General features: G+C 42.3%; 1 protein-coding gene across 2 annotated transcripts in view; it reads right to left on the reverse strand.

The window, feature by feature from the left end:
* Nucleotides 1-1,929: 1,929 nt before the first annotated feature.
* The window catches only part of KDR (kinase insert domain receptor), a 44,298-nt gene continuing 22,275 nt past the window's right edge, over nt 1,930-23,952 (reverse strand). For both annotated transcript variants that reach the window (XM_027598825.2, XM_027598827.2), the window contains 15 exons: nt 22,018-22,124; nt 21,450-21,585; nt 20,975-21,079; nt 19,522-19,635; nt 18,857-18,945; nt 18,131-18,284; nt 15,762-15,859; nt 13,471-13,593; nt 13,208-13,319; nt 12,779-12,878; nt 12,060-12,165; nt 10,868-11,019; nt 5,992-6,091; nt 5,392-5,477; nt 1,930-3,610 (listed from right to left, as the gene is read on the reverse strand). In XM_027598825.2, the coding sequence (XP_027454626.1) occupies nt 3,388-3,610; nt 5,392-5,477; nt 5,992-6,091; nt 10,868-11,019; nt 12,060-12,165; nt 12,779-12,878; nt 13,208-13,319; nt 13,471-13,593; nt 15,762-15,859; nt 18,131-18,284; nt 18,857-18,945; nt 19,522-19,635; nt 20,975-21,079; nt 21,450-21,585; nt 22,018-22,124 (1,805 nt within the window). In that variant the 3' untranslated portion in view covers nt 1,930-3,387. The remainder of the gene's footprint in view (nt 3,611-5,391; nt 5,478-5,991; nt 6,092-10,867; nt 11,020-12,059; nt 12,166-12,778; nt 12,879-13,207; nt 13,320-13,470; nt 13,594-15,761; nt 15,860-18,130; nt 18,285-18,856; nt 18,946-19,521; nt 19,636-20,974; nt 21,080-21,449; nt 21,586-22,017; nt 22,125-23,952) is intronic.

A 23,952-nucleotide genomic window follows, 5' to 3' on the forward strand; every position in this document is an offset into this window, starting at 1 on the left:
TGAAGAGGACAAATGAATGTGTCTTGATAGGAAAACTTAGTGGAGTAATGAGCTCAAATCACCCACAGCTCTCTCTGTCCCGTGATGATGGAGGAGAAAGGCTGCAGTGGGTGGGGCCAGAGGGTGCAGGGCAGAGGAAGGTTAGTGGAAAGAGAAATGGGAGGTGAAGGGCCAGAGGAGTTTGAAAGGAGGCAGAAGAACAAAGCAAGTAAAGGGAGAGAATGAGGGAGGCCAGGAGCCAAGGGGAGGGGGTGGCCGCACCTAAAACACACCAAATGTCTCCAATTAAAGCTCTGAAAATAAGACCATGCAGGAAGCACTTTCAAAAGCCACAAAGTTCTCTTCAATTCAAGGGCAAATGAAGAGAGAAAAGGAGCTAAGAACAAGGAGCACGGAAGACAGAAGAGAGAGGAAGGAGAGAGCCAAACCTCACCTCCTAATCATTCTGCCTGAGGTGCTAAAAGCATTTCTTTATGAAGTGTGAAGTTTCAGCTGAATCCAAATTCCCAGCAGTGGAGACAGTGTCAGGGGCCGCTTATGAGAAACAAAATCTCTTTTTCCTAAACTGAAGAAAATCCTGTTTTTCTATGAGGGCGTCTCTACCTTGAACCACCTAGACTCTTCTTTCATTCATTTACTGGATGCCACCATCATGACAGGAAAAGACAAGGCCAGCCTGACAGAAAGTGTGACAACGTCTGTCAGAGACCCTAACCCACTAATCCTGGCCAAGAGCCCACATCTGTAAGCGCTGCCCCAGGACTCACACATGCCCATGGCTACCCTCTTTTCCATCATAAAATTGTACAGAATGTCTAAGATGATAGGGTTTGAAAATGGCACAATGCGTATTTCCCCAACCATGGAGGCAAAGAGGTATATTTCATCAAGAGTACTGCTATGATCGACAACTAGTTGAAGAAAACAAAGCCGGATTCCTGCCTCACTCCATATGCATTTAAGTGTAGTAGAAGAAGAACATTCAGAACTTATTTTAGAACTGAGAAGACCTTCTGCACTAAGATTTAAAAACCCAGAAGCCATCAAAAATGATAGGTACATTTGAGGGGTACTGGGGTGGCTTAGTTGGTTGAGTGTCCGACTCTTGATTTTGGCTCAGGTCATGATCTTGGGGTTGTGGGATCAAACCCCATTTCGGGCTCCACACTCAGCACAGAGATTCTCTCTCTCTCCCTCTCCTTTTGCCCCTCTCCCCCACTCAGGAGCTCTAAAAATAAATAAATAAATAAATAAAATCTTTAAAAAAAAAATGATAGGTATATTTGACTGTATAAATACTGCAACACTTGTATAAAAAAATACCACAAAGAGTAGGGCCACTCATGGGTGCCAGTGATTTTTAGTAATCACTGAATTCAGGTAAAAGTAATCACTCACAATGGCCGACATTGCAAGTATAGAGTCATCCCTGAGAACTGCAAGTACACTCCAGACTTCCCTGCAGTGCCTGGGTCTGGCCACCTGTCTGGGGATCTCTCACCCTCTGATTGTCATGGTTGGCAATGGTAACAGGCACAAATACTGTTAGAGTACTTCTATGTCTCAGTCCATGGTTTAAGAATCTTAAAAGTGCTCAGAATATAATGAGAGTTCACATGTGTATGAATTATTTGTGTAACAAAAAAAAAAAAAAAAAGGAAGGGGAGAAGCAACTACACCTCAAGCCAGAAGTACATTCCCTCAAAATAGTCGTGGTAATATTATACCGTTGTATTTTGTTTTTTTTACTAAGCATACGTGTACTGGTTTAAAAAGTATAAACTACTTTATGAAAATATCCTTTATAAGAAGAATGAGGAAACAATTAAAAATGAAAAACCACGTGGCAATTACGTCTAATTGCCCCTTCTCCACCTTAAGAGTGAGAGAAATGATAAGAACAGAAATGCAACCTTGCAAAGGGACTCGTTTAAGTTTTTCAATTTTTTTTTAATAAAATGGCGTCAATTGCTGAAAGCATTATGGCCTTTGTTATGCTACATAATACTGGTATAAAATGTGAATAGTACAAAGTTCATCACATATAATATAAGGTTTTAATATATTACATTTGTTTCTACATAAACAGACTATAAATATATGTGCCATAGCATGTTTTACAGTCATGGTTCCCAGCATCTCACACTATGGTACCAAACGAAAAATACATTTTCTTTTTTAAAAAGGAAAGAACAAGGGCAGAAACCAGTGGAAATAGCTTGATGTGTTAAAAGTCTAAATAATACAATAGATGTTGTTAAAACTTTGGCTATATAATTTTGAAATCTGGCTAATAGTCATTCAGAGAGTGAACAAACCAAATCAGCTCTTACTAGAGTGTAAAGGCCAAATTACTAAAATACTGTCTGATTGGGGTGAAAAGAGGGTGAAGGTTCACGGAGGGGAGAAGGAACAAAGGAGTCAAATCCTTCCTAAAGCTTTGACACCACAGCTTGATACGGAACCTACTGCATTCAGGCTCAGACATAGATCACATCAGGACAGATAAGGGGGTATTCATCCAGAAGAAACCAGAAGCTGGTTTATACAGTCAGAACTCTTCAACACAACAGGGAGCCTCCATCTGAGTGTCCTTTCTTTATGGGGTTCTGAATAAAGGATCGGCCTGGGAGACTAGGAGCCAGAGCTGCAGCATTTCCTTCCTGGGGCTTGGCCAGGAGACACGTAAGAGTCCGGAAGGAACTCTCATTAGGCGTCGGAAATAGCCCAAGGAGCTCTCATTTAGCCCAATTGGGAAGAGCACGCAACCTTCTAAAACCAGTAACCTCATCTGAAGCCTTTACATTTCCTAACAGACCCCATGCCCACCTCCACCAGAGCCAGCACAATGCATCTTCAGGCTCCGGTACGCTCTCAAAGCAAACCAATGTCTTCCTTTCTGTCAATCCAAACCCCACACGTAAGACTTGGCTCAGGACCCATATCCCAAACAAACTTCTTGGATGGACTCAGCCCTAAAGTTCTTTCCCATCTTCAACACCTAAAGCACTTGCATTGCCTGGTTTATCTTCTGGTTTTACAGAGAGCTGTCAACTCCCCAGATGCTGCCACTTCATGGAGGATGCAGCCATTTCTTGAATTTCTTTTGTCATAACCCATGGGGAGCCCCACAATAAAGGGCATCATACATGCTTTCTAAATGCATAAACAGAAGGTCAACACCGGGACAAAACACAAACACATTCTTGAGTCACAAACATCTTCTCAGGAAATGCCTACGGGACTGGCTCCCTGCAGTCTGAGGTCCTTTTTTTGAAATGAAAATCAAATGTGGCTACTTCCTAGTGATGGAAAGAACAACACTTGAAAATCTGAGCAGCACCTCTCATGTGATTTCCAGGAGTGGGGGAACGTGGGTGCCTCCTTTTAAACAGGAGGAGAGCTCAATGTGGGCCCAGAGTCAGGCTGGAGAATCTGGGCTGCACTGCCAACTTGCGGTCCAATCTCCACCAGCTTTAACAGTTCGGCCTCCTCGCTGGAATACACAGTGGTGTCCGTGTCATCGGAGTGATACCCAGACTGGTAGCCACTCGTTTGGTTAGAGCCTTCGGATGCCACAGACTCCTTGCTTTTGCTGGGCATCAGTCCGCTGTGGAAGAAATGGCAACCAAATGAGTTGATGGAGAGAAAGCAGTTCTTTCCCCTCTTACCCTAACCCTGTTCCCGACCCCGTGTGGGCTGTAATCTCCCCGGAGACACCAGCCCCTATCTCTCCCACTTGTTAATCAACGTATCAGGTTTACTCAGACAATGTCTATTTTCAGGTACTAGCATGAGCTAGTAGTTTCAGATAAGTCCTCTTATTCAGGTCCAAGTCTTTCAAGCCTGTGATGAGATGAAAGGCAGTTCTCCTGAGTTATGTAAAGGTTCCAACCAATGGAGCATTTTTATGGCGTTGAAGATTGACAGGTTTGTATACAATGATATGGGGCTCTGACGATGTGAAAGGAAATTGGGATGTTCTAAGGGTCCACTTCTGCTTTCCTCCCAGTGTTGATTAGGGATTACAAGGCATGTGTACAGTGTTAATAAAGTTCTTGAGCAACTTTAAACTTGAATAAGTTGAAGCATGTGTGTGCCATCAAGCCAGACTGTCAAAAACTGCTTTTTGCTCATCAAAACCACATTCTTTGGAAGGACTGAGGACCTGGATCACTCAGCAGCAACTAGAAAATGTTTTCAATGGCGTGGAACCATGACAGACCATAATCATGTCAAAGCCTAAAAGTGTAGGCTGTGTTGATCTAAAAACTTCAGGATTTACATTTTCTCAAGCCATTCTGAGGTGTGGGTTTTTCCCCCTTAATACGCGTTTTACCAAATTATTCGTGTTAAAAACTACAAAAAGGGTCTCATTAACTCTGTGTCCATACATGGTTTAAAAGTTATTTCAAATGACTAGAAGTGCAATTTTTCTTTCAATCCAACAAATGAGTTTAGTGTCTCAAACAATAGCATGGTACCTGGCTCATAGCCACCACTGAATAAACATATTTTAAATCAAAGAATGAAACATATAATTGACTCTAACAATTTCTCACCTTGGACCTAAAGCAAACAGTAAAATTGCACAATAGCTCGTTTTAATTTTCTTTTTCTTTACAGGAACTTCCCTTAATAACCCATGGGTGTTCCCATTTTATACAACGGTTAGGTTATAAGTACATCAAAGTCTTCTCAATTCTCACCTATCTCACTATTTTTATAGAGATTTTCATTTATATGTTAGGTTAAAAGCAGGTACATCTATTCAAAACAACTACAAATTCCTACAGAACCATATGGGGGAAATCATATTCAAAACCAAATCTAGTATTTTTTTCCACAATTAAGCCAATAATAATAATAAGCCAAATAATTCAGCCAATAATATTTAAGTATCTCAAACAAATAAATATTGGCTTATTTATGCATCGTACTTTTAAAAACAGATGTGCTCATTTGATGTACAGGTTTGAAAATTCTTCAGAGTCCACAAAGATTTTAATCATCTCAATTTCATCATTTGATGTACAGGTTTGAAAATTCTTCAGAGTCCACAAAGATTTTAATCATCTCAAGTTCATCCAATGAACTTTGTTATTTAGCCAGTACCATACAAACCACTGACCATATAAACACAAAAATTCCTGGGTATTCATAAATTCTCATAAAAACTGACTAAATTCCCTAATTAATTTCAGATTCTTTTTCAGATGTGCCATATAATTTATTTGTTTGATTAGTTTCAGTTCTTTATTAATTCAGTTGATGCGAATTTGCCTAGCCAACAAAGACACAAAAAGGGAAAACTGCATCTACATTGAAAGTCCTAAGTTCCTTCCAAAAATTCCTGTTGAGATTTGTCTTTTCTCTTTGGTTGAGCCTTACCTAAAAGATGGTGCTAATTTGGTTCTGTCTTCCAAGGTTTTCAGCTCTTCTGATGCAAGGACCATACCACTGTCCGTCTGGTTGTCCTTTTTAAGAAATAAGGAGATGGCACTGTTGATTGAGTGTGCACACTGACCAACTACTTAATTAAATCAATTTCTTAACCCATCTATCAGACAATATGCCCCAGTGTTCCACAGAGGGAGGTAAAGATGGCATAGCCAGAAATGCTGGTATACCAGCTACAAGAAGAAACAACTGCTCCCTAGTAGTAAACTCAGGCCTGGAAGAAAAGTATTTAGGCAGCAGCAGCTGAGGAGACCTGTTGCCATCCCTCTTTTCACAGTGATACTATTTACACTTGAGTGGAATTGGGCATGAAGCTAGACTATCTGGAACCTTGGACCAGGGGCTGTCTTTATGGAAAAACCAATGGTGGGGGGCAGGGGAAGGGACTGATCAGTTCCATCTCCATAATGACCCCATGACACATACCTTTATAATGAGGCTCCAAGACTCTAATGCTTAGGCTAATATTTATCTAGCTAATGTTTCATCCTTTGTGTTATTTTTAAGATTCTTCTTAAGAGATGTACTTACATCTGGGATTACTTTTACTTCTGGTTCTTCCAACGGGATATCTTCAAATGTTTTTACACTCACGGGCCGGCTCTTTCGCTTACTGTTCTGCAGATACTGGCTGCAAAAGAACCAATATTTATATTTGGGTGGTGGTATATTTGGCTGCAGAGACCACAAGTGATACCTAAGTTCATTATCTTTCAACCACAAGTTTAATAGCAACCTTCAAAACATCCTTTGGAAAAGGAAAAACAAAACAAAACAAAAATCTTTCTCTGCTAGCACACAGTGAAGGCTCCATTTCCTGTGAGGGCCTATTTAAAAGTATAATCTAAGTGAGGGGCCTCGATTAGCTCCTGTTCTTTTGAATCTTACTTCTGAGGGCCGGGGCTGGACTAAAGACAACAACAGCAAACTAAGTGATCAGCCGCCTTCTGCATGGTTTCCTGATTGCCTGAGATTCCTCCCCTGGGCTCTTGACATATTACAGAGCATTGAACATCTTTCTGGCCACCTCCAAAAAAAGTTTTTCTAGATAATGCCCTCAGAGCAACAATTCAGTGAAAGATGGGCAGAGGAAGCACCTGGGGATCTCACTGGATCTCGCCTGGGTTCTGTAAAAGACACTGAACTCAGCGGGATCTGGAGACAACCTCCTCCTTCTGCAGGTAATAGAGGCTAAGGGTGTGTGTTTTGGGGGGGTGGGTCTGAGTCTCACAATCCCCTATGTTCAGCCCACAGAATTGCTGGTCTTGGGAAACGGCAGTGGTTCAAGAGTCATGAGATGTTGCATCTATTTCAAAGTCTACCGCTGACTACACAAACTTGGGGAAGTCATGAATATTTCTATGCTTCTGTTATCCTGTCTTTAGAATGTGTTGGCAATAGCTTTCCTTCCCTCACTCACAGAGCTATCTGGAGGATGAATGAGGTGGGTGGCAAGTGTTCTTAGAAAGAATGATTCTCTCTCAGCCAAAGCTTGTTTTCCTCCTTTGAATTCCAAAGGGTACCATTTTCCTTCAGGAGTTCAAAGAATGGGACTTGTCAGAAAACACATCACCTGTTTCCTGGGGGTGATCCTTCACTGCCATGTGGCTTTGGGTGAGTCTGATTCTGTTAAAAGCACCAACAGATCAAGTGGAAAGAAGGGAAGTCCTTTTCACAGCAAGGGACAGCAAATTCACTCTCCACGCTTATCCCAGCATACTTCCCCCGATAAGCAGGCTTCTGGACATGTTACATATTCCTGTGTTTCCTATGACCAAGTGGAGTGAGGACACGCTTGAGCCAGAGGAGAAAGGGAATCGAGTCTCCTTCCCCTGGAACCAGGAGGCTGGGTCTTCCCCTTCCAGAGAGGAGAGAACAAGGTTCACCAGTGACATCCTCACTCTGGAAACTCCGCAAGAAAGAGGGCATGATATATAAGGAGACAGAGAAAAACCCACTTCTCCTGAGTCCAGTCCCTAATGGTACTACAGTTAATCATTCATTGATTCACTCACTCACTCAGGAATCCTTTACTGAGAGTCTACCACATGCCAAGCACTGTGCTAAATGTTCCTCAACTGCTGTCTCATAGCATCTTCATAAATGGTATCTGTTAGGGGGTGGGTACTATTATCCCAACTTCAGAAGAGAAAACCAAGGCATAGAAAGATTAAGGAACTTGTCCAAAATCACATAACTAGACTATTTGGGTTACGAGCAGCCACTGAAGGAGTTGAAGCATGAGATTGACAAAGTCAGATGAACCCTTTAGAAAGATGGCTCTGGTAGAGGAAGGTGAAAACAGGCAGTGAGACCAATTAGAGGGCTCTTTTCCATGTCTCTAGAAGAAAGAAGGGTAGACTGCCCAAGAGAGGTGAGGCCCACAGAGTTTGGAGAAGTAGATAGATTCCAGAGATATGCGGCATATAGAATCAAGAGGGGGTGAGCTTGGGCAATAAAACAGCTGCCTTAGGAAAAAACAGTTGAGGAAGCTAAGACTTAAGGAGGAAATGGCTAGGACTGTGATTCGAAATTGGCCTTCAGATTTAAAGCCCATTGTTTTTGCTTTGTTTTGCTACCCTACTCCACACTGACTCCCTTGGAAAAGTATCAGGAAGGAAAAGGTAGAAGAGAACAATGGATATGATAGTTCAAGTCTTTATGAAGGACCTACTATGTGCACAGCACTGCTCTCTCCCACGCAGGCACTGACCGTGTGGTGGGACCAGTGCGGGGGAGAAGACAGACAGAAGGTGGAGAAAGGACAGTTTCACTTCAAGCAGTCTGATATCACAGCCAAATTCAGGAACATCTAGCCAGGAGGCTGTCCCAACATCAATCCACAAGGAGCACTTAATCATCACCAGCAATTAACCAAAATGAAGAAAAATGGTATGTGCCAAAACCTTTCTCTGGGAGAGAAAAGAAATCTTTGATAAGCTGCTTGGAGTGGGAGGTGAAACTCCCCGGGGTGAAATGATGGAGCAACCACAGATGGTCCCCAAACTGCCCTCAAAGAAAGATGAGTCCAATTAATATGTGTTTTCTTGCAGAAAGCATGCAAACTTGGGGCCAGAGCTGATCCACAGGGGAAATTAGAGACAAAGCGAAGTCTAGACACCAGTGGTCCATCCTGTTCACTGTTCCCCCACACATCTCTCGGGCTCTTTGCTAAATAAATGTTGAAGAAATATTTTTCAATAATTTAAAGGGGCAACAAATCATGAGGTTGGTACCCCCAGTGACGTCTCTGTCCAGCTCTATTTATAATGCGATGAGACTGAAAACTATAAAGACGAAGCAAATGAGAAAGCCTCCTCAGCTTTTCCACCTGACTGGAAATGGGAAAAAGAATAGAACAAGTCTGCTGAAAAGTACCCCAGCCTCATCTCTGGTCTCCCTAGGGAAGCAGAACCAAAAGAGAGCCTCAAAACAAGGTGTGCCGTGTGCAGATGCCCCAACGCTGCGTTTCTTTTAACCCAGATGATTAAAATGTGACTGCGGAGTCTTGTTTTTATAAAAGGAAAAAGGGTGGCAGAGGTGAAGACGGGGGTGCAGACAAAAGATTCCGATTTCCATTTTATTTCTCAAATTATGGCTGGATAAAAGAGAAACTGGACTGGAAAGACCAATTCGAAAATCACAGACAGAAAATAGGAGCCAGGCCCATGTTCAGAATGTGGTGTCACATTTGTCCATGCTTCTGGGGATAAATGCTAGCAGCCCTGATTTAGATCCAGCATCGCATTTGGCACTTCCATTACACAAACATGACTTCATCGACTCTCAGCACCATATGCAAAGCGTCCAAGCAAGCCAAGAGGCTGCCGCTCGGGTCCTCACTCCACCTGGTCACGAAAAACCCAAGGAATAGAGTTCATGATCAAATGGCTTTCTGATAAAGAAGGCAGCGGTGTTGGAGGAATAATTACCACACCAGAAGGCCAGCTGAGCTTGAACTAGAGGTTTTTAAACCTGAGAGTGGCACTTTTGGCTTCCAGTTCATTCACCTTTCTCTTTGAGGTTCCCTCTTTGCTAGGGCAGAAAACAGGACATAGAGAGAGAGAGATTGGAGAAACTGGATTCATCCTAGGGATGTGATTTTTAAAGCAGCTTGCTTAATAGCTTTCACATATCGAGTGCTCTCTAAGTGCCCAGCACACAGAAATATGTTATACCACGCAATTCTCAAAAGAATCATTGTTGAACACCAGTGTCTTCACCTGGGTCAGGATGAAGATGTGCGCCAGGTCACTAAGAGGGAGACTTAGTGGCCCAGCCAGTTCTATCTGACTCTAAAATCTGGATCTTTAACCACAGTTGTTTATTTCCACCAGGTGACTGCTCTGAGCCTCATGTTCAACATCCCCATCAAGAAGGTTAATAGTTTCTCCCTTGCCTAACTCTGCGAGGTATCATGTAGGCAAAATCTGATAACAGGAGGAAAAGATCTTTGAAAAAAATGCTAGAAGTTCTTGACACAAATGTAACCGGCAGCTTACGTGTTGGCTTCTACCCACTCTGGCAGTGTTCCTGCCACCCCATGTGATTCCCCAGAACAAGCTGTCCAGGGGGCCTCCTTGCCCACGACCGGGCAGCCTGGCTAACCTAGAGCTCCATGCCCCTCCTGCAGTCACAGCACACTCACGAGTGCAGGTTGGACCCTGCAGTCGGGGGAGGCGGGGCAGTCACAGGAGAAAAACACCCCAAAGAGTAGGGGGGGAGGGGAACAAAAAAGTCCCAGGCTTAGTAAAAGGCAATTTTCATATCATATTGTAGACACTGTATCAACTCTTTCCTCAGGCACAGGTGCTGGGAGAGAGAAAAAAGAAAGCTGCCTTCAGAACCCCTTTACAAATCAGGAGAGGACAGCAGTGCATGTGTTTTAAATAAGTCCAGAAGTCCCATTATGCAAATAAAATGCTGAAAATCAGACTAGGGAGGGGCTTCTGAAGATGTGCTGTCCAGTCCAATTCAGGACACATCCCCACGGCACCCTGCATCCTGGCCAGGGAGACACGTGTGTTCTCATATACGCATAAAACCCTTCCTTCCTGAATCTTTCCTAAGCCATTTAATTCACATTAATAAAAGAGTACATGGGGATAATTTAAATACAGATGTCTATATAAAATTGGTCTCTTTTTCTGGAGATTAACAAGCTGTGGCATTCCAGCTATTTGCAGCTGCAGGGCTTAGAATTCTAAAGAAACAGCTATGGCAGCAATGTGGACCACAGATGGGAATCAACTCACCTACCCCAGCCCTACTTCAAGGAGCACTTCCCTTGACAGCAGTCTCAGGGCTAAGGTTAAATGTGGAAGCGAGATGCAGCCTTCCTTCCACCCCCTCCTCAAATGACCTTGAAGTGCCCCGTCCCCCTGGGGATGTTGACCATATACAGTACCTGATTCCTGCTGTGTTGTCATAATGGAATTTGGGGTCACACACTTCCTCTTCCTCCATACAGGAAACAGGTGAGGTAGGCAGGGAGAGTCCAGAATCCTCTTCCATGCTCAAAGTCTCTGATATCGGGAGAACAATGTAGTCTTTGCCATCCTGAAACAACAAACACGGAGTTCTATTGCTATGGCTCCGGCCCCTCACGAGCCTTTTCATGAGAAACAAAGGCCATGGGGTCTGTCGCTTTCATATCTGAGTGCAGAACTTAAAGACAACATTAAAAATGGTTTGTCGAAAACAAAAGGGCCCTTGAGAGGGATATGTATATATGAAAGTAAGTTAAAGGAGTTAATATAAAAACAAGAGGAGTAAGGGGACCACAGAGAACTGTGGTCACGAGGAAGACAAAGCAGGCTCTGGCCAGTGATGTGGCAACAGAACACGGAGGGCTGAAAGATCATTTCTTCACAAAGCCCTACCTACAAGAGCCAGGTCTTTCAAAGGGTATGTCACCCAGTGTTAGCCTCTACACGTCAAGGCAATGGAAAAGCTGATGACAGTCTAGAGAAGAGCAATAAATGTGCAGGAAAATGGGTCTTCTGAAAAAAGGTCGCACAATTTAACATTACTTCATCAAGAGAAAGAGAGAAAGGGCAATGTGATACCTTTAAATGTTTGAAAGGCTTACTGATAAAAACAGATTTGAACCATTGTTCCCCCCACCTGTTCCAAAGAAAAGCAGGAGGAAATTGGCTTCCATTCCTGGTATTAAGAGGCCCTTGACTGGAGATTAAATAACTTTCTAATGGTAAAGGTTACAATTCTAAAATCCTCCAGTGGAAGTTATGGGGGTCTGGGATTTTACTGAGGAAAAAGCCATCTATTTTGCAGGGTTCAGATATGGTTTTGCCTGTACAGTGTATTAAAAATTCCTTGAAATTCTGTTCATTGTTGATATTCTGTGGACCAACTAATTTTTTATTGATTAATTGATTGATTGTACTTCAGAAGAGTATCTGAAGACAAGAAAAAAATACATCAGGAAGAATGAGTGGTTAGGATCTCATCTGTCTAAATGGGGAGTTATAGCTTTTAAGAAAGCATTATTGTTCAGATCTGCAAGAATATGGTGGCTATGAGAAGGTCTAGGGAAGAGAGGAGGCCTTGGATATACTTTTTGGATGGAGGTCACAAACCTGCTGAGCATTAGCTTGTAACAGATTTCCCAAGTGTTCCACCAGCTCTGAAAACGTGGGTCTCTGATTGGGCTCCCCATGCCAGCAGTCAAGCATGGTCTGGTATCTAGAGAAGCAAAACACGAATGTCATTAACCGTCTCCTTCTTCCTCATCTGATGCTGAAAACAAGCACTTGAGTGAGTAAACATTTATGAAAAGTCCACCATGAACCCAGACACTAAATAGTAATACAACACCATATAAAACACATAGCCCGACACTTGGAGCATCAGGTATGTACAGGAAATGTTATAAATTGATATCAAATAAAAACTAACTCATGAGTATAGATAAAGTGCTGTTGTTTCCAGAAGAGATGACTCTCTGCCTGAGATTATCAAGGAAGACTTCAGGGAGAAGCAGGATACAGATGGGGCCATGAAAGAGGTCTGCATAGGGCGCCTGGGTGGCTCAGTTGGTTGGGCGACTGCCTTCGGCTCAGGTCATGATCCTGGAGTCCCGGGATCGAGTCCCGCATCGGGCTCCCTGCTCAGCAGGGAGTCTGCTTCTCCCTCGGCCCCTCCCCCCTCTCATGCTCTCTCTCTCTCATTCTCTCTCTCAAATAAATAAATAAAATCTTTTTAAAAAAAAGAAAGAGGTCTGTATCATGAAAAGTCTTCTGGGCAGGGGAGTTTTTGTGAGCAAAGGAAGGACAGAAAGGTGTTTTCAAAGCCTTACATTTCTGGTGTGGCATAATCAGGGGCTCTCATTCTAGTGCCTTCTTTTAATCGCCTACAAAATTCCTCATCGATCTTCACTCCAGGATATGGAGAAGCACCTAGAATAAAACAGGAATGGGACATCATTTGATTTGATTTTTTTCTTAGAGAAAACCCTGATTCTTGAACATCTTCCCAAATACAATACATTCATACATATATATGTATATTTATATATTTTTTGTATATTCGTATATGTATGTGTGTGTGTGTGTATATATATATATATATATATATATTTTTTTTTTTTTTTTAAACTAACCAAATCTTCCAAGTAACTTTCACCAGATCAAGGTGGAACATGGGAGAGGAAAAGGTGCACTGGGGCCACTGACTTCTATCATTCTCTTTGGACTATGGATGGAGGGACAAAAAACAAGTGACTTACCTAAGGAAAATATTTCCCAGAGCAAGACACCAAAAGACCACACATCACTCTGAATTGTGTACACTCTGTCAAAAATTGTTTCTGGGGCCATCCATTTCAAAGGGAGGCGAGCCTAAGAGGGTAGAAGACAAGGAATCAGAACCCAACTTAGCACATATCTGAAGAAAAAATTTCCTTTGTTCCCAAAGCGGGTCCTGAAGCTTGCAAAGAGGAATTTGGATCCTGCAACTTAACAGAGCACTGGGCTCATCGTTGAAACTTACATCTCCTTTTCTGACATAATCTGGGTCTTTATAAATATCCCGGGCCAAGCCAAAGTCACAGATTTTAACCACGTTCTTCTCCGACAAGAGGATGTTGCGTGCGGCCAGGTCCCTGTGGATACACTGCAAAAAGAACCGTGTGTGCGTTAGGTCGTGGCACAGTTGATGTCTTCTGCATCTGTTGTGACCTCATGCTTAAAAAAGTCCCACATCAGAAAACCAACTGACTAACAAGCATTGGGCTAATATCTTTCACCAACACTTCAAGAAAGAAGTCTGACTTTTGTTGAGACACACATCTGCTTATCCCATAAAGAGTCCCAGACTTTGGAGTTAAATAATTAAGTTATAGTATGATGATGGAATCATAAATAGACTTCTCTTGGACACAATTAAGAATGTGTTTCTGGTCACATCCACATATCCCTTTCGCCTGGCACCATATATGGTTAAAACCTGTTATTCTAAGGAGGCCCTAGAATGCCCTCTTACTCTGAATGAATGCTCGGAAATCAGGATCAAGGGGCTCTCCTTGGTTTGGTGCCTTTGGTTGGTTTCTCCGTTCCATATGGAACTGAAAATGACCGGCTCTGATAAACCATCCCCTGTGGGGCTCATCCTGTTTCAAAGTGTTGGATTTCATAAAGGTCTATGAAAGAGATTTCGGCTTCTCACGGGTCAAGTTGATTCTCTGGTGCCCTAAAAAAGGAAAACCTAATTCCCCCTGCTTTCTCTCCACTCTTTTCTGGTCTTCAGTTTCTCTCGTCTAGATATTCCCCATCCTCATTTAACTTCCTACTACTGAGCAGCTTTAGCTTCTCCTGGTAGATTTGTAAGGGAATAAGAGTCCGGGGAACATTTATAAATGAATGAAAGGCTCAGAGGAGAATTCTGAAGCCAGTGCGGGAGTGATCCCGGGAACCAGGCATGGCTCACCACCCCACACCCTTGCCTCTGTGTAGCACTTCCTTCTGAAAGAGGCATATTCAAAAGCATTCTGTCAAGCATGAATGAGCAAGACAGGAGATTCCAAAAACCAGATAGTCCTCTCTACTTTTCCCCCAGTCAAACAGCTTCCTTTTTTAGCCCAACGACTAGGGAGTCTTCGAAACACCAGCTGGTAGATGCAAGGGAACTTAACGGTCCCCACCCCATTCCCTTCCCAGTCGAAAGATACCCTGACTAAACAGCAGGCTCTGGCCTTTAAAAATAATAATAAAATATTATTCTCTCCTTGGGAGAAAGGAGACAAGAGCTCCCGGACAGAAACTTTCGAGATCCTGAGGCTCTGAAAGCTGTGACAAGCTTTAAGCTTCAGAAAAAGAAATGGGTGGGTTAGAGATTTCACTCTAATTTAGAAAAGCAAAAATGTTAAGTCTTTCTTCCCCGCCCCACCAGGAGGGTGCAACCAATGCATTCTGTCAACTGATCATTTTTCCTAAAACTTAATTGGAGTTTTCCTTGTTTAATATAAAACCATCCATTCTACCCTTTCCAGAGGGGTGACTGCAACCGACCCCGCTCCCGCCGTGGTGTTTACAGCCTCTGGAATATTTGTAACTTGTCACGTCCCCCCACCTCAGCCTTTGTTTGGCCTACTTTTCTAAATTTAGCTTTTATAATCGCTCTCATCTGAAGCCTGTCCTTCCTGCTTTCTAATTATACCACTAACAAATACTTTTTGATGGATGGTGATGAATGTAAAATAAATTAAAAATAGACTCTCACGCCAAGATATCAGCAAGGCTCAGTCCCTCACCCTTTCCAGCTCGCTGCTCAGATGTCACATTTTTATAAAGCCTTCCCTGTTCATTCTGTTTAAAATTGATGTACACAAACACACAGGCATATGCACACACAGACATAAGCACTCCTGTGTACTCTCTAACCCCTTCCTGCTTATTTTTCCCCATAGTGCTTATTTCCCTTCCAACCTACTATGTATTTGACCTCTTTATATTGTTCACCACCTGTTTGGCCCAATAGGATGTAAACTCCATGAAGGAGGAGAGTTTTGCCTGTTGGTTCACATAGTATCCTTAGTGCTTAGAAGACTGCCTGCACTTCATAGAGGGTCGATAAACATTTATCACGAGTTAATTAATTTCATGAAATCCTTACACCTCCTTAAATTAGCAGACACGGGGTCTCTCCAACAGAACTCTTTGAATAGTCCCAGCAGTAGAGAACAAATTACAGTCCCTAACAAACTCCAGTGGCTGGCACTGGAAATCTTGCTTCCAGATCTGTGATCTGAAGAGATACTTCAGGTCCCCCCTGAGCTGTCTCACCTTCCGTGATGCCAAAAACTCCATGCCCTTAGCCACTTGGAAGCTGTAACAGATGAGATGCTCTAAGGTCAGGAAGTTCTTGTACAGATCTTCAGAAACTGTCAGAAGATGTGGGAGGACAGAGATCAGTATTGCCACCAAAAACTATTTGTTCCTAAGTTTGTTAGAGTAATCTTCATTTTAACACTTGGGAGTTAAACTTCTGGAAATAGAAGCAGAGAGAAAAATGCCTGTATCTTCTGTAAATTTGCTGAATCCCGGTATTATTAGCTTTCATCATACCCCTTAGCAAAAAAAAAAAAAGGAAAGAAAAGAAAAGAAAATGTTGGTTTTTCCATCTCAGTCAGATTGAACCAGCAAATCCAGGAGGCCGAAGGGAGCTACACTTGGCAGAGATGGCAGGGAGCGAAAAAGGGCTTTTTTAAGTTTGCTGTTTTAAACTGTTGTTTTTTCGTTCATGTACCCAGAGGGATAAACAATAGTTTCATAGCAAGAACTCTAAAAATAAAACAACAATATTCAGGGTCATTCAATCTTTTCTCTCCCGGCTTTGTCCTGGGACAAAGGCCAAAGGTCAAATTATAATCTACAACAGATAACTAAAAATACCAGAAATATATTTACTTCTCTCACTTTCAAGCTGAGAAAGTGCTGTAAACACATTAAAACAGGCCTGCGAGGATGCTTTCTTCCCTTCAAGGATATGAATGAGAGGTGACAGGAACATTGAGAGAAAGATGGTTTTACGTAAATTGGTGGTATTTATTTCCGTGCAACTGGTACAAATAAACACTAAGACATTAATGGGTGTTTCAACATGATCTCTTAACTTTGGTCAGTTAAGATAAGACATGGCTTCTCTCCTAGAGACAAATACCAGAGTAAATGAAAACTCACTTGTAATAATAACCTTGTAAGTATTAAATAGACTGAGAACCTTTTTATCAATTATTTTTTTATGCTTAGGGCTAGAGGGCTCTCAGTTAACAATGAGTGAAAGACAAATTCCAGGCCAACACCCTTTCTACTCCAACTGAGCACCCCAATCCTTTGGGTTTCCAGTGCACTGGCCACCATTTTGTGAGAGAGAAGGATGGGACAGAGAGGGCCCCACTCAGTGTGGGCCCAGTTACGTGAGGTCTAGACGGCCTCTCCACACTCTTCGAGACCAAGTTCCAGCTTCGCATACCCTGCTCAGCTTCTAAGAGAAAGAAGCCAGATTTAAGTTCTATCTGTAGCCTTGTGTCTAGGGAAAGGGAAACAGGTTTCTTTCACTATTTCATGACTGGATTCTTCTTTTTTTTTTTTTAATTTTTTATTGTTATGTTAATCACCATACAGTACATCATTAGTTTTGGATGCAGTGTTCCACGATTCATTGTTTGTGCATAACACCCAGTGCTCCACGCAGAACGTGCCCTCTTTAATACCCATCACCAGGCTAACCCATCCCCCACCCCCTCCCCTCTAGAACCCTCAGTTTGTTTTTCAGGGTCCGTTGTCTCTCATGGTTCATCTCCCCCTCCGATTTACTCCCCTTCATTCTTCCCCTCCTGCTATCTTCTTTTTTTTTTTTCTTAACATATATTGCATTATTTGTTTCAGAGGTACAGATCTGTGATTCAACAGCATGACTGGATTCTTCTAAGCTCATGCCTCAAGAGGAGCCAGGTGTCAGGAAGCTCCATTTTTATATCCATGGAGCTGTCTCTGCTCCTTCTAAGGGAAGCAGCTAGACAAGTGTATCCTGGAGCTGGAAGAAATCCTGGAAGTTAGACTGCGAACACAGCTCTACTCAGAGAGAACACTAAAATATCACTGGAAGCATAACTGGATAAAGAAAAATATGCTTACCAAGACTCCTCTGAGGAAGTATGGTTGCAAGAAAGACTTGAGAAGCCACTTGGAATCAGGTAGAAACAGCAGGTGATCCCTACGCTGCCTTGGAGAGGTCCGGTGACTCAGGGAGTGTGGGGCTGAACTGCTTAGAGCAATGGGGAGGCTAATCAACCACCAGAGAGCCTCCTTTGTCCTCCGGGAATAAAGTGCTGAGTCTCTCCTGCTACTAAATGCTGAACCAATAGTCTCAAAGCATTGGTTTGGTTGTTACTGACTGCTTGGCCCTCCGGGGATAGTGAGATTTCTCAGGCTCGCCCCATGCTTTGCCTCACAACCTAGCCAGCTGCTTAGTTAGGGCTTCCACAAACTCTCTTTTGGGAAAACTGAATGGAGGAGTCTAGAAATTTAGATCTCTTCCAAATATGAGGGAGTATTGAACTTTTCCCATGACAAAATTCCTCGTAACACTCTATCACTTTCTCTTTCCTGCAAGAGCACGCATTAAGTGTGGAGAAAGCAATAGCCGGTACCTTCCTCTTCCTCCACGTCACTGAGAGATTTCTCCTCAACAAATCCAGAGCTGGCTGAGCTCTGACTACTGGTGATACTGTCCAAGCGGCGTTTCGGATCCATAGTGATTTCCCCAACGTATTCTTTCCCTTGGCGGAATCGCGCCCCTTTGGTCTATAAAGAAGCAAATGCACAAACTCCTTGAATACAAAAGAGATCTCTAGAAAACAATTATAGCTATTAAAAGCAGACAAGAAGGACATCAGTTTCAGGAATATGGACTCTCTAGGCTGGAATTTGGGGTAAGTGTTCTACATAATAGATTTTCTTCCATAAAGCCTAGTTAGTTTCTTCTTCAGCTTAAAGAGATAAACACATTGTTTCAAGTCTATTTCAGACACACTTCCAACATTAGGGTGCTCTTTACCGAGAGACTGACACTATATGGGGCCAAATACTGCTAGGAGAGAGAGAAAATAATCCAGAGACATCCTTCCTTTTCCTTAATCATGCCCACCTTCTCCCCTCCTCAGGCACACTTTAATGGGTTGGGTCAGTAGATGAGGGTCACAAAACAAAAACAAAAACCAACCATGAGAAGATATGTCCCCCAGCAGGTAAAAGAGGAAATTAAAACAACCAAATGAAGACTCCTCACAAGTTCTTCACCGCATTTTAACAGAGAAAGATTAACCTATATCTTCCTCCATTTTGCAATGTGGCCAGAGCTGAGTTAAATGACATACCTTGTAGGGGACAAATTCATTTCTCTTGTTCCTTAAGTAAGTTGACAGGTTTCCAAACTTACAAAACTCCACAATCACCATGAGTGGCCCTGCAAACAGCACACCATGTTAAGAAAGGAAAACGTCTCCATTCACGTATCTCATCAAGTGTTTAACACATGGATGAACCAGAAAACATCATCAGAGGACACTACAAACTTTCACTGGGCCAGGATCATCAAAATCAGCTGGTCACAATGCCCTTATTAATGTAGCTTTTCTTTTACCAACTGGCACTTCCACAGCAAGATGAACCAAATTTTTGGAAGAAAATCCACCCACTTGCTTTTCAACACAATCACCTAAGATGATTCCATTTTAGGGGGAACTACTCTTAAGGTCTTTGCTTTCAAGTTTTTTGAGAGGTTTACTTTTCTCATCTGAACCTCTTACACAAGCAGCAAACTGCAGTATAGTAAGATGGCATTTTCTAATTCACAGGAAGTTCTGGAATAATTTATAGTGTCCATTAAACCTCCGTGGAATATATTTATATCTAGGAATCTGGCAAAGTATCCTAAGTTAAGGAAATCAAGGCCATGTGAGCTGAGGGGTTTCCCTGAAATACCAGCAGAAAATTATATGCCAAAATCACCAGGCAACCAGAACCATCCACAGATACTCACCTCCTGGCTTGGTACAGGCGCCTAGAAGATTGACCACATTGAGATGGTGGCCAATATGAATGAGGATCTTGAGTTCAGACATGAGGGCTCGGTGTTCACTGTGTGTTGCTCCTTCTACAAATATATGGCAAAGAGGGAAATCATAAGTGTGGGCATTAGCTGAGGAGTCCCGGTGCCCCACCGCACTCATGTGTGCAACCAACCCTCTAGGGATAATACGACTGTAATCCAATTTACAGACTAGGTGCCTTGAAAGTCAAGTGTAAATTATATTTTCCAATTCTAAATCCAAATCTTACTTTAAGTGCACCCAGAATGTTTGATATTTAAAGGAATCCATTGTGAAGTCTTTTGCAAAGTGGAGAATACATCTGCAAATGGAATCATGCCCAGACTTTCTTCTCTTACAAAATTGGATTTTCGTGTATCAGGTTGACTATGCTTCTCAGGGCCTGATTATTTCAGTCCTTCCTTGTAAGGAAGCAACACCATGTATTAAATATCCTTATGTGTTAGGGGCTATGCTGAAGTTCCCGCCAATCAGTGCCAAGCAGGAAACTTAACAGGGGCCAGCTGGCAAGGCCAGTTGGCACAAGAGGCTGATGAGGCTAAAACTGCAAGTGTGATCCTGTACAGACCGGTACACTTCCCTCTCATTCATACACACGGTCTACACCTCAGACCCTGATGAGCCACCTCAAAACTGCACACACCCTTAGCCACAAGGGAGAAGAGGTGAAAGGAGAGAGATGGCTTTGAAATGCGTAGGACCTACTGGCCAAGGGTCCGGAGCCCTGCCTCCATCAATGGAAGCACATCACAACTGGAGCTAACAGCTATACATGCACCACCTCCCCAGATTAAAATAACAAGACCAGAATTCCATTACTACTAGGATTAACCATTTTTTATAAAGCTTTTAATTTTTAACATGTCACCTGTGGTCCTTTTTTCCCTAGTGCAACCATTATCTTTATAGGAGAAAATCTTTCACATATTCCAATTTTAGGAAACATGCTGTTTTTGCACTCTACCATTTTTACTGATTATATTAAACTTCTTTCCATGTCTCTACATAGTCTATAATTATCTCACTAATGCACCATAATATATTAAGAAACAATTTTTACATAACCAAGGTATTATTTTCCTATAGTCAGGCCACTAAGTACAGTTGTATAAGCTATGCCCTGCACAAGGGCTCTTAGGCAAAGTGGGGACGTGGGTGAAGTTGCAGCCCATCCTCAACTTTGCCTGCCAGGGCATGCACCCTGACATGAGGCTATAAAAGAGGAACTTTTTCCCAATTTGTACAAAGGTATCACCTAAGCCAGCCACAAGCTTGGCTAGTGGGCTCACCTAGCCACAGAGCTGCCGATACAAGTCTTTCATCATGTTTATAGACCGGATGAAACCGATAGAGAGATATATCACCATATAATTTTCCTTTTACCTTTTAACATTTTGACGGCCACCGTCCTGCAAGTTGCTGTTTTGTCAATTCCAAAGGCATCTGCTTCAATCACTTGGCCAAAGGCACCACGGCCAAGAGGCTTACCTACAGTCAACGATGACAGCAAACAAAACAGACTTAGACTCTGACAGCACCAAAGTGACATGCAGAGATTCCGACTAGATTGGGTCAACAAACACCCCAGTTTCACTCAGAGAATCCAGCTCAACTCCCTTATCTTGGCTTCATTATTTAATACCCCTCCCCCTTTGCTCTCCAAATGTCCTGCTTTGGATAATTGTACACGGACCCTAATTCTAGGTGACTAAAAGGATGATTACTCAAATTCAAGAGACAGAATGAATATTCTAAACCTGGATCCAACATGTGAATAAACTAGATTTGTCATCATCCTAAAGGAGGGAGAGATGTCCTGGTAAACCCAACATCAACTTAATACCACTTGAAAACACACCTAGTTTCAGCCGGTCTCTGGGGAACTCCCATTTGCTAGCATCATAAGGCAGGCGTTCACAGTGCTCATCCAAGGGGAGTTCATCTGGATCCATGACGATGGACAAGTAGCCTGTCTTCAGTTCCCCTCCATTGGCCTGGAAAGCATTATTCCTTCCAGTCACATACGCTCTGTTGTCTGGCTGTTGTTTTTTGTGTGCTTATTATTGTTGTTTATAGAAGCCCCATTCCTGATGTCTCATTTTCAAATAAAACTCATGAAGTTTGAGAGTAAGTCCTATTATAATCCTGCATCCAGTGTCCCCTCAGCCCCTAAATGAGCTCAGAATGAAGTACTTAAATCTTAATTACACTAGACAGTCCAAGCCCTTTTCTCCTCTAGTGGCTTCTATCAATTAAAGCCCAGTGGTCCAGCCAAAAGAAAGTGGGAAAGAATGTTATTGTATTGAAATAAAACTGTGCCCATTGAGCCAATAACAATGGGAAGAAACAACTCAAAGAGCCCCAGTCAGCTTTCATTAATCATGAAAACCAACGTACATGGGATGGAAGGGAAATGATTTTGTTACCCGCTTAACGGTCCGTAGAACGATGACAAGTAATAACCAGAAGAACATGGCAATCACTGCTGTGCCTACTAGAATAATGACTTCCAGGTTTGTCTTCTCCTGGGCACCTGGAAAGACAAAATTGAATGAGCATCGACAGTTGAAAACCCATAACATTTTATATAAGACGACAAAGTTCTACACTAAGGCAAGATCTCAAGTTTACCAACTTGGAAAAAGTCCTAGACAATAATAGTCACAAGCCTCTAAGTAGGAGGGAGTCTATAACATTCTTAATGGATAATTTAAAGTTTGCAAAACACTGCCCATGAAAACCTCCAATGATAAAATTCCAATTTCTGTCCAATTAAGGACAGAAATTAAGGCTATCAAGGATAGAAATGTTGATGTCTTACAAGAAAAACATATGAAGTGTTTGGAGGAAGAGCGGTCTTTGATGGAAAGAAAAGAGATCACATTCTACAGGGAAGAGAAGACGCATGTTTTAATTCACAGTGAGTTCTAGAATAATTTATAGTGGCCTCTTTCTAAGGAAAATAAATGTTTGGTTTTGCATGGATAGTCTGTTTTCATCTGTATAGAGTTTGACAAAGGATTATATAAGAAAACAAGTGGCTGAGTGATTGGTTACCATGCACCCCCTAGGTGCTCATTACTTTAAATACGTCATCCCACTTAATCTTCTCAACAACGCTCAGTTTTCAGATGGAGAAACAAGCTCAGAGAGGTTAAGTTCTTTCATAAAGGGCACACAGCAAGTTGGGGGAATGGTCAAGAGTTAAACAAAGTCTGTCCAACACCAGTTAGCCATCACACTACCTTGCCCTTGTGTGGCAGGAGCCTGAGTTAGGAAAAGAGAGAAAGCCAAGATGAGAGCATCCCGCGTGGCCTGGCGATAAAATGAGTTTAAATCATCCATGAAAGGTAAGGCAGAGGTCGGCAAGGAAAGCTGCAGATGCTCAGGGCTCCAGAGGACAGCTCTGATTGGGAGAAATCAAATGCCAGAGGAGGCTTTCAACTAGGAGTGATTAGCAAAGAGGTGATAAGGAAGCAATTATCACCTAGGGCCTCCCATTGAATGAGTGCAGTATGAATCAAATAAGCTGTCCAAGGGGCCCAAGGCAGCCTCAAAAAGGCACAAGAACAAGGAATTAACTAGTTAGGCAAGTAAGAGCTCACAGTGGAGAACCAAGTACCAAGTACGGCTTGGAAGTCAATTCTGTTTCCCTTCGTAGTCCTATTAAAATAAATTTCTTTTTATACACAGAGGTCTAAAAGTCCATTATACATAGTAAAAAGTTCAAAGATTCAATTGTCTATATAAGTTAGTGTGTTAATACTCCCATACTAAGATTTGGGAACCTAACAGAAGAATTAAATATCTACCTTTCTCCTTCTTAGTATTCCCTTTTGGGTACAAGTAAATACAAGCTCTGTGGGTAGCCCGCTGCAAACAGCCAACAGAGATGAGGCAGAGCATTGGAGAGAGCTGGAAGTCCCTGCTAAGATCTGCCCTCAACATGAAGCCCTTTGGAAGTGACAAAAGCACCATGTCACTTGAAATTTTTATTTATTTCACACACTTGAAATATTTTTTGCAAGTGCAGTTCATGAAATGGTAATAAGCCTACAGATTGGGAAACAAGTCAAGATGTAACCGATTTGACAGATGAAGGGACTCTAAAATCTAGACATTGAGAGACAAGTTAGGATGAGTTCATAAAAATTCATCAGTTATTCCTTCTGTCACCATCCTTCTTTCTTCCCCTTGTATACCATTCCTTCACCCACGTAATAGAGTTTCATTGCTCCCCTGATAGATTATTTTTTAAAATTGGAATACACTTCTGAAGAGAAAATATCCTGTCACAAATTACCTTTTCCATCTGGGAAAATGCCAGATTTCACCTCACTCTTCCATCCACATAGGAGTTT

Source organism: Zalophus californianus, chromosome 2 (assembly GCF_009762305.2).
Source record: "Zalophus californianus isolate mZalCal1 chromosome 2, mZalCal1.pri.v2, whole genome shotgun sequence".
Lineage (NCBI taxonomy): Eukaryota > Metazoa > Chordata > Mammalia > Carnivora > Otariidae > Zalophus > Zalophus californianus.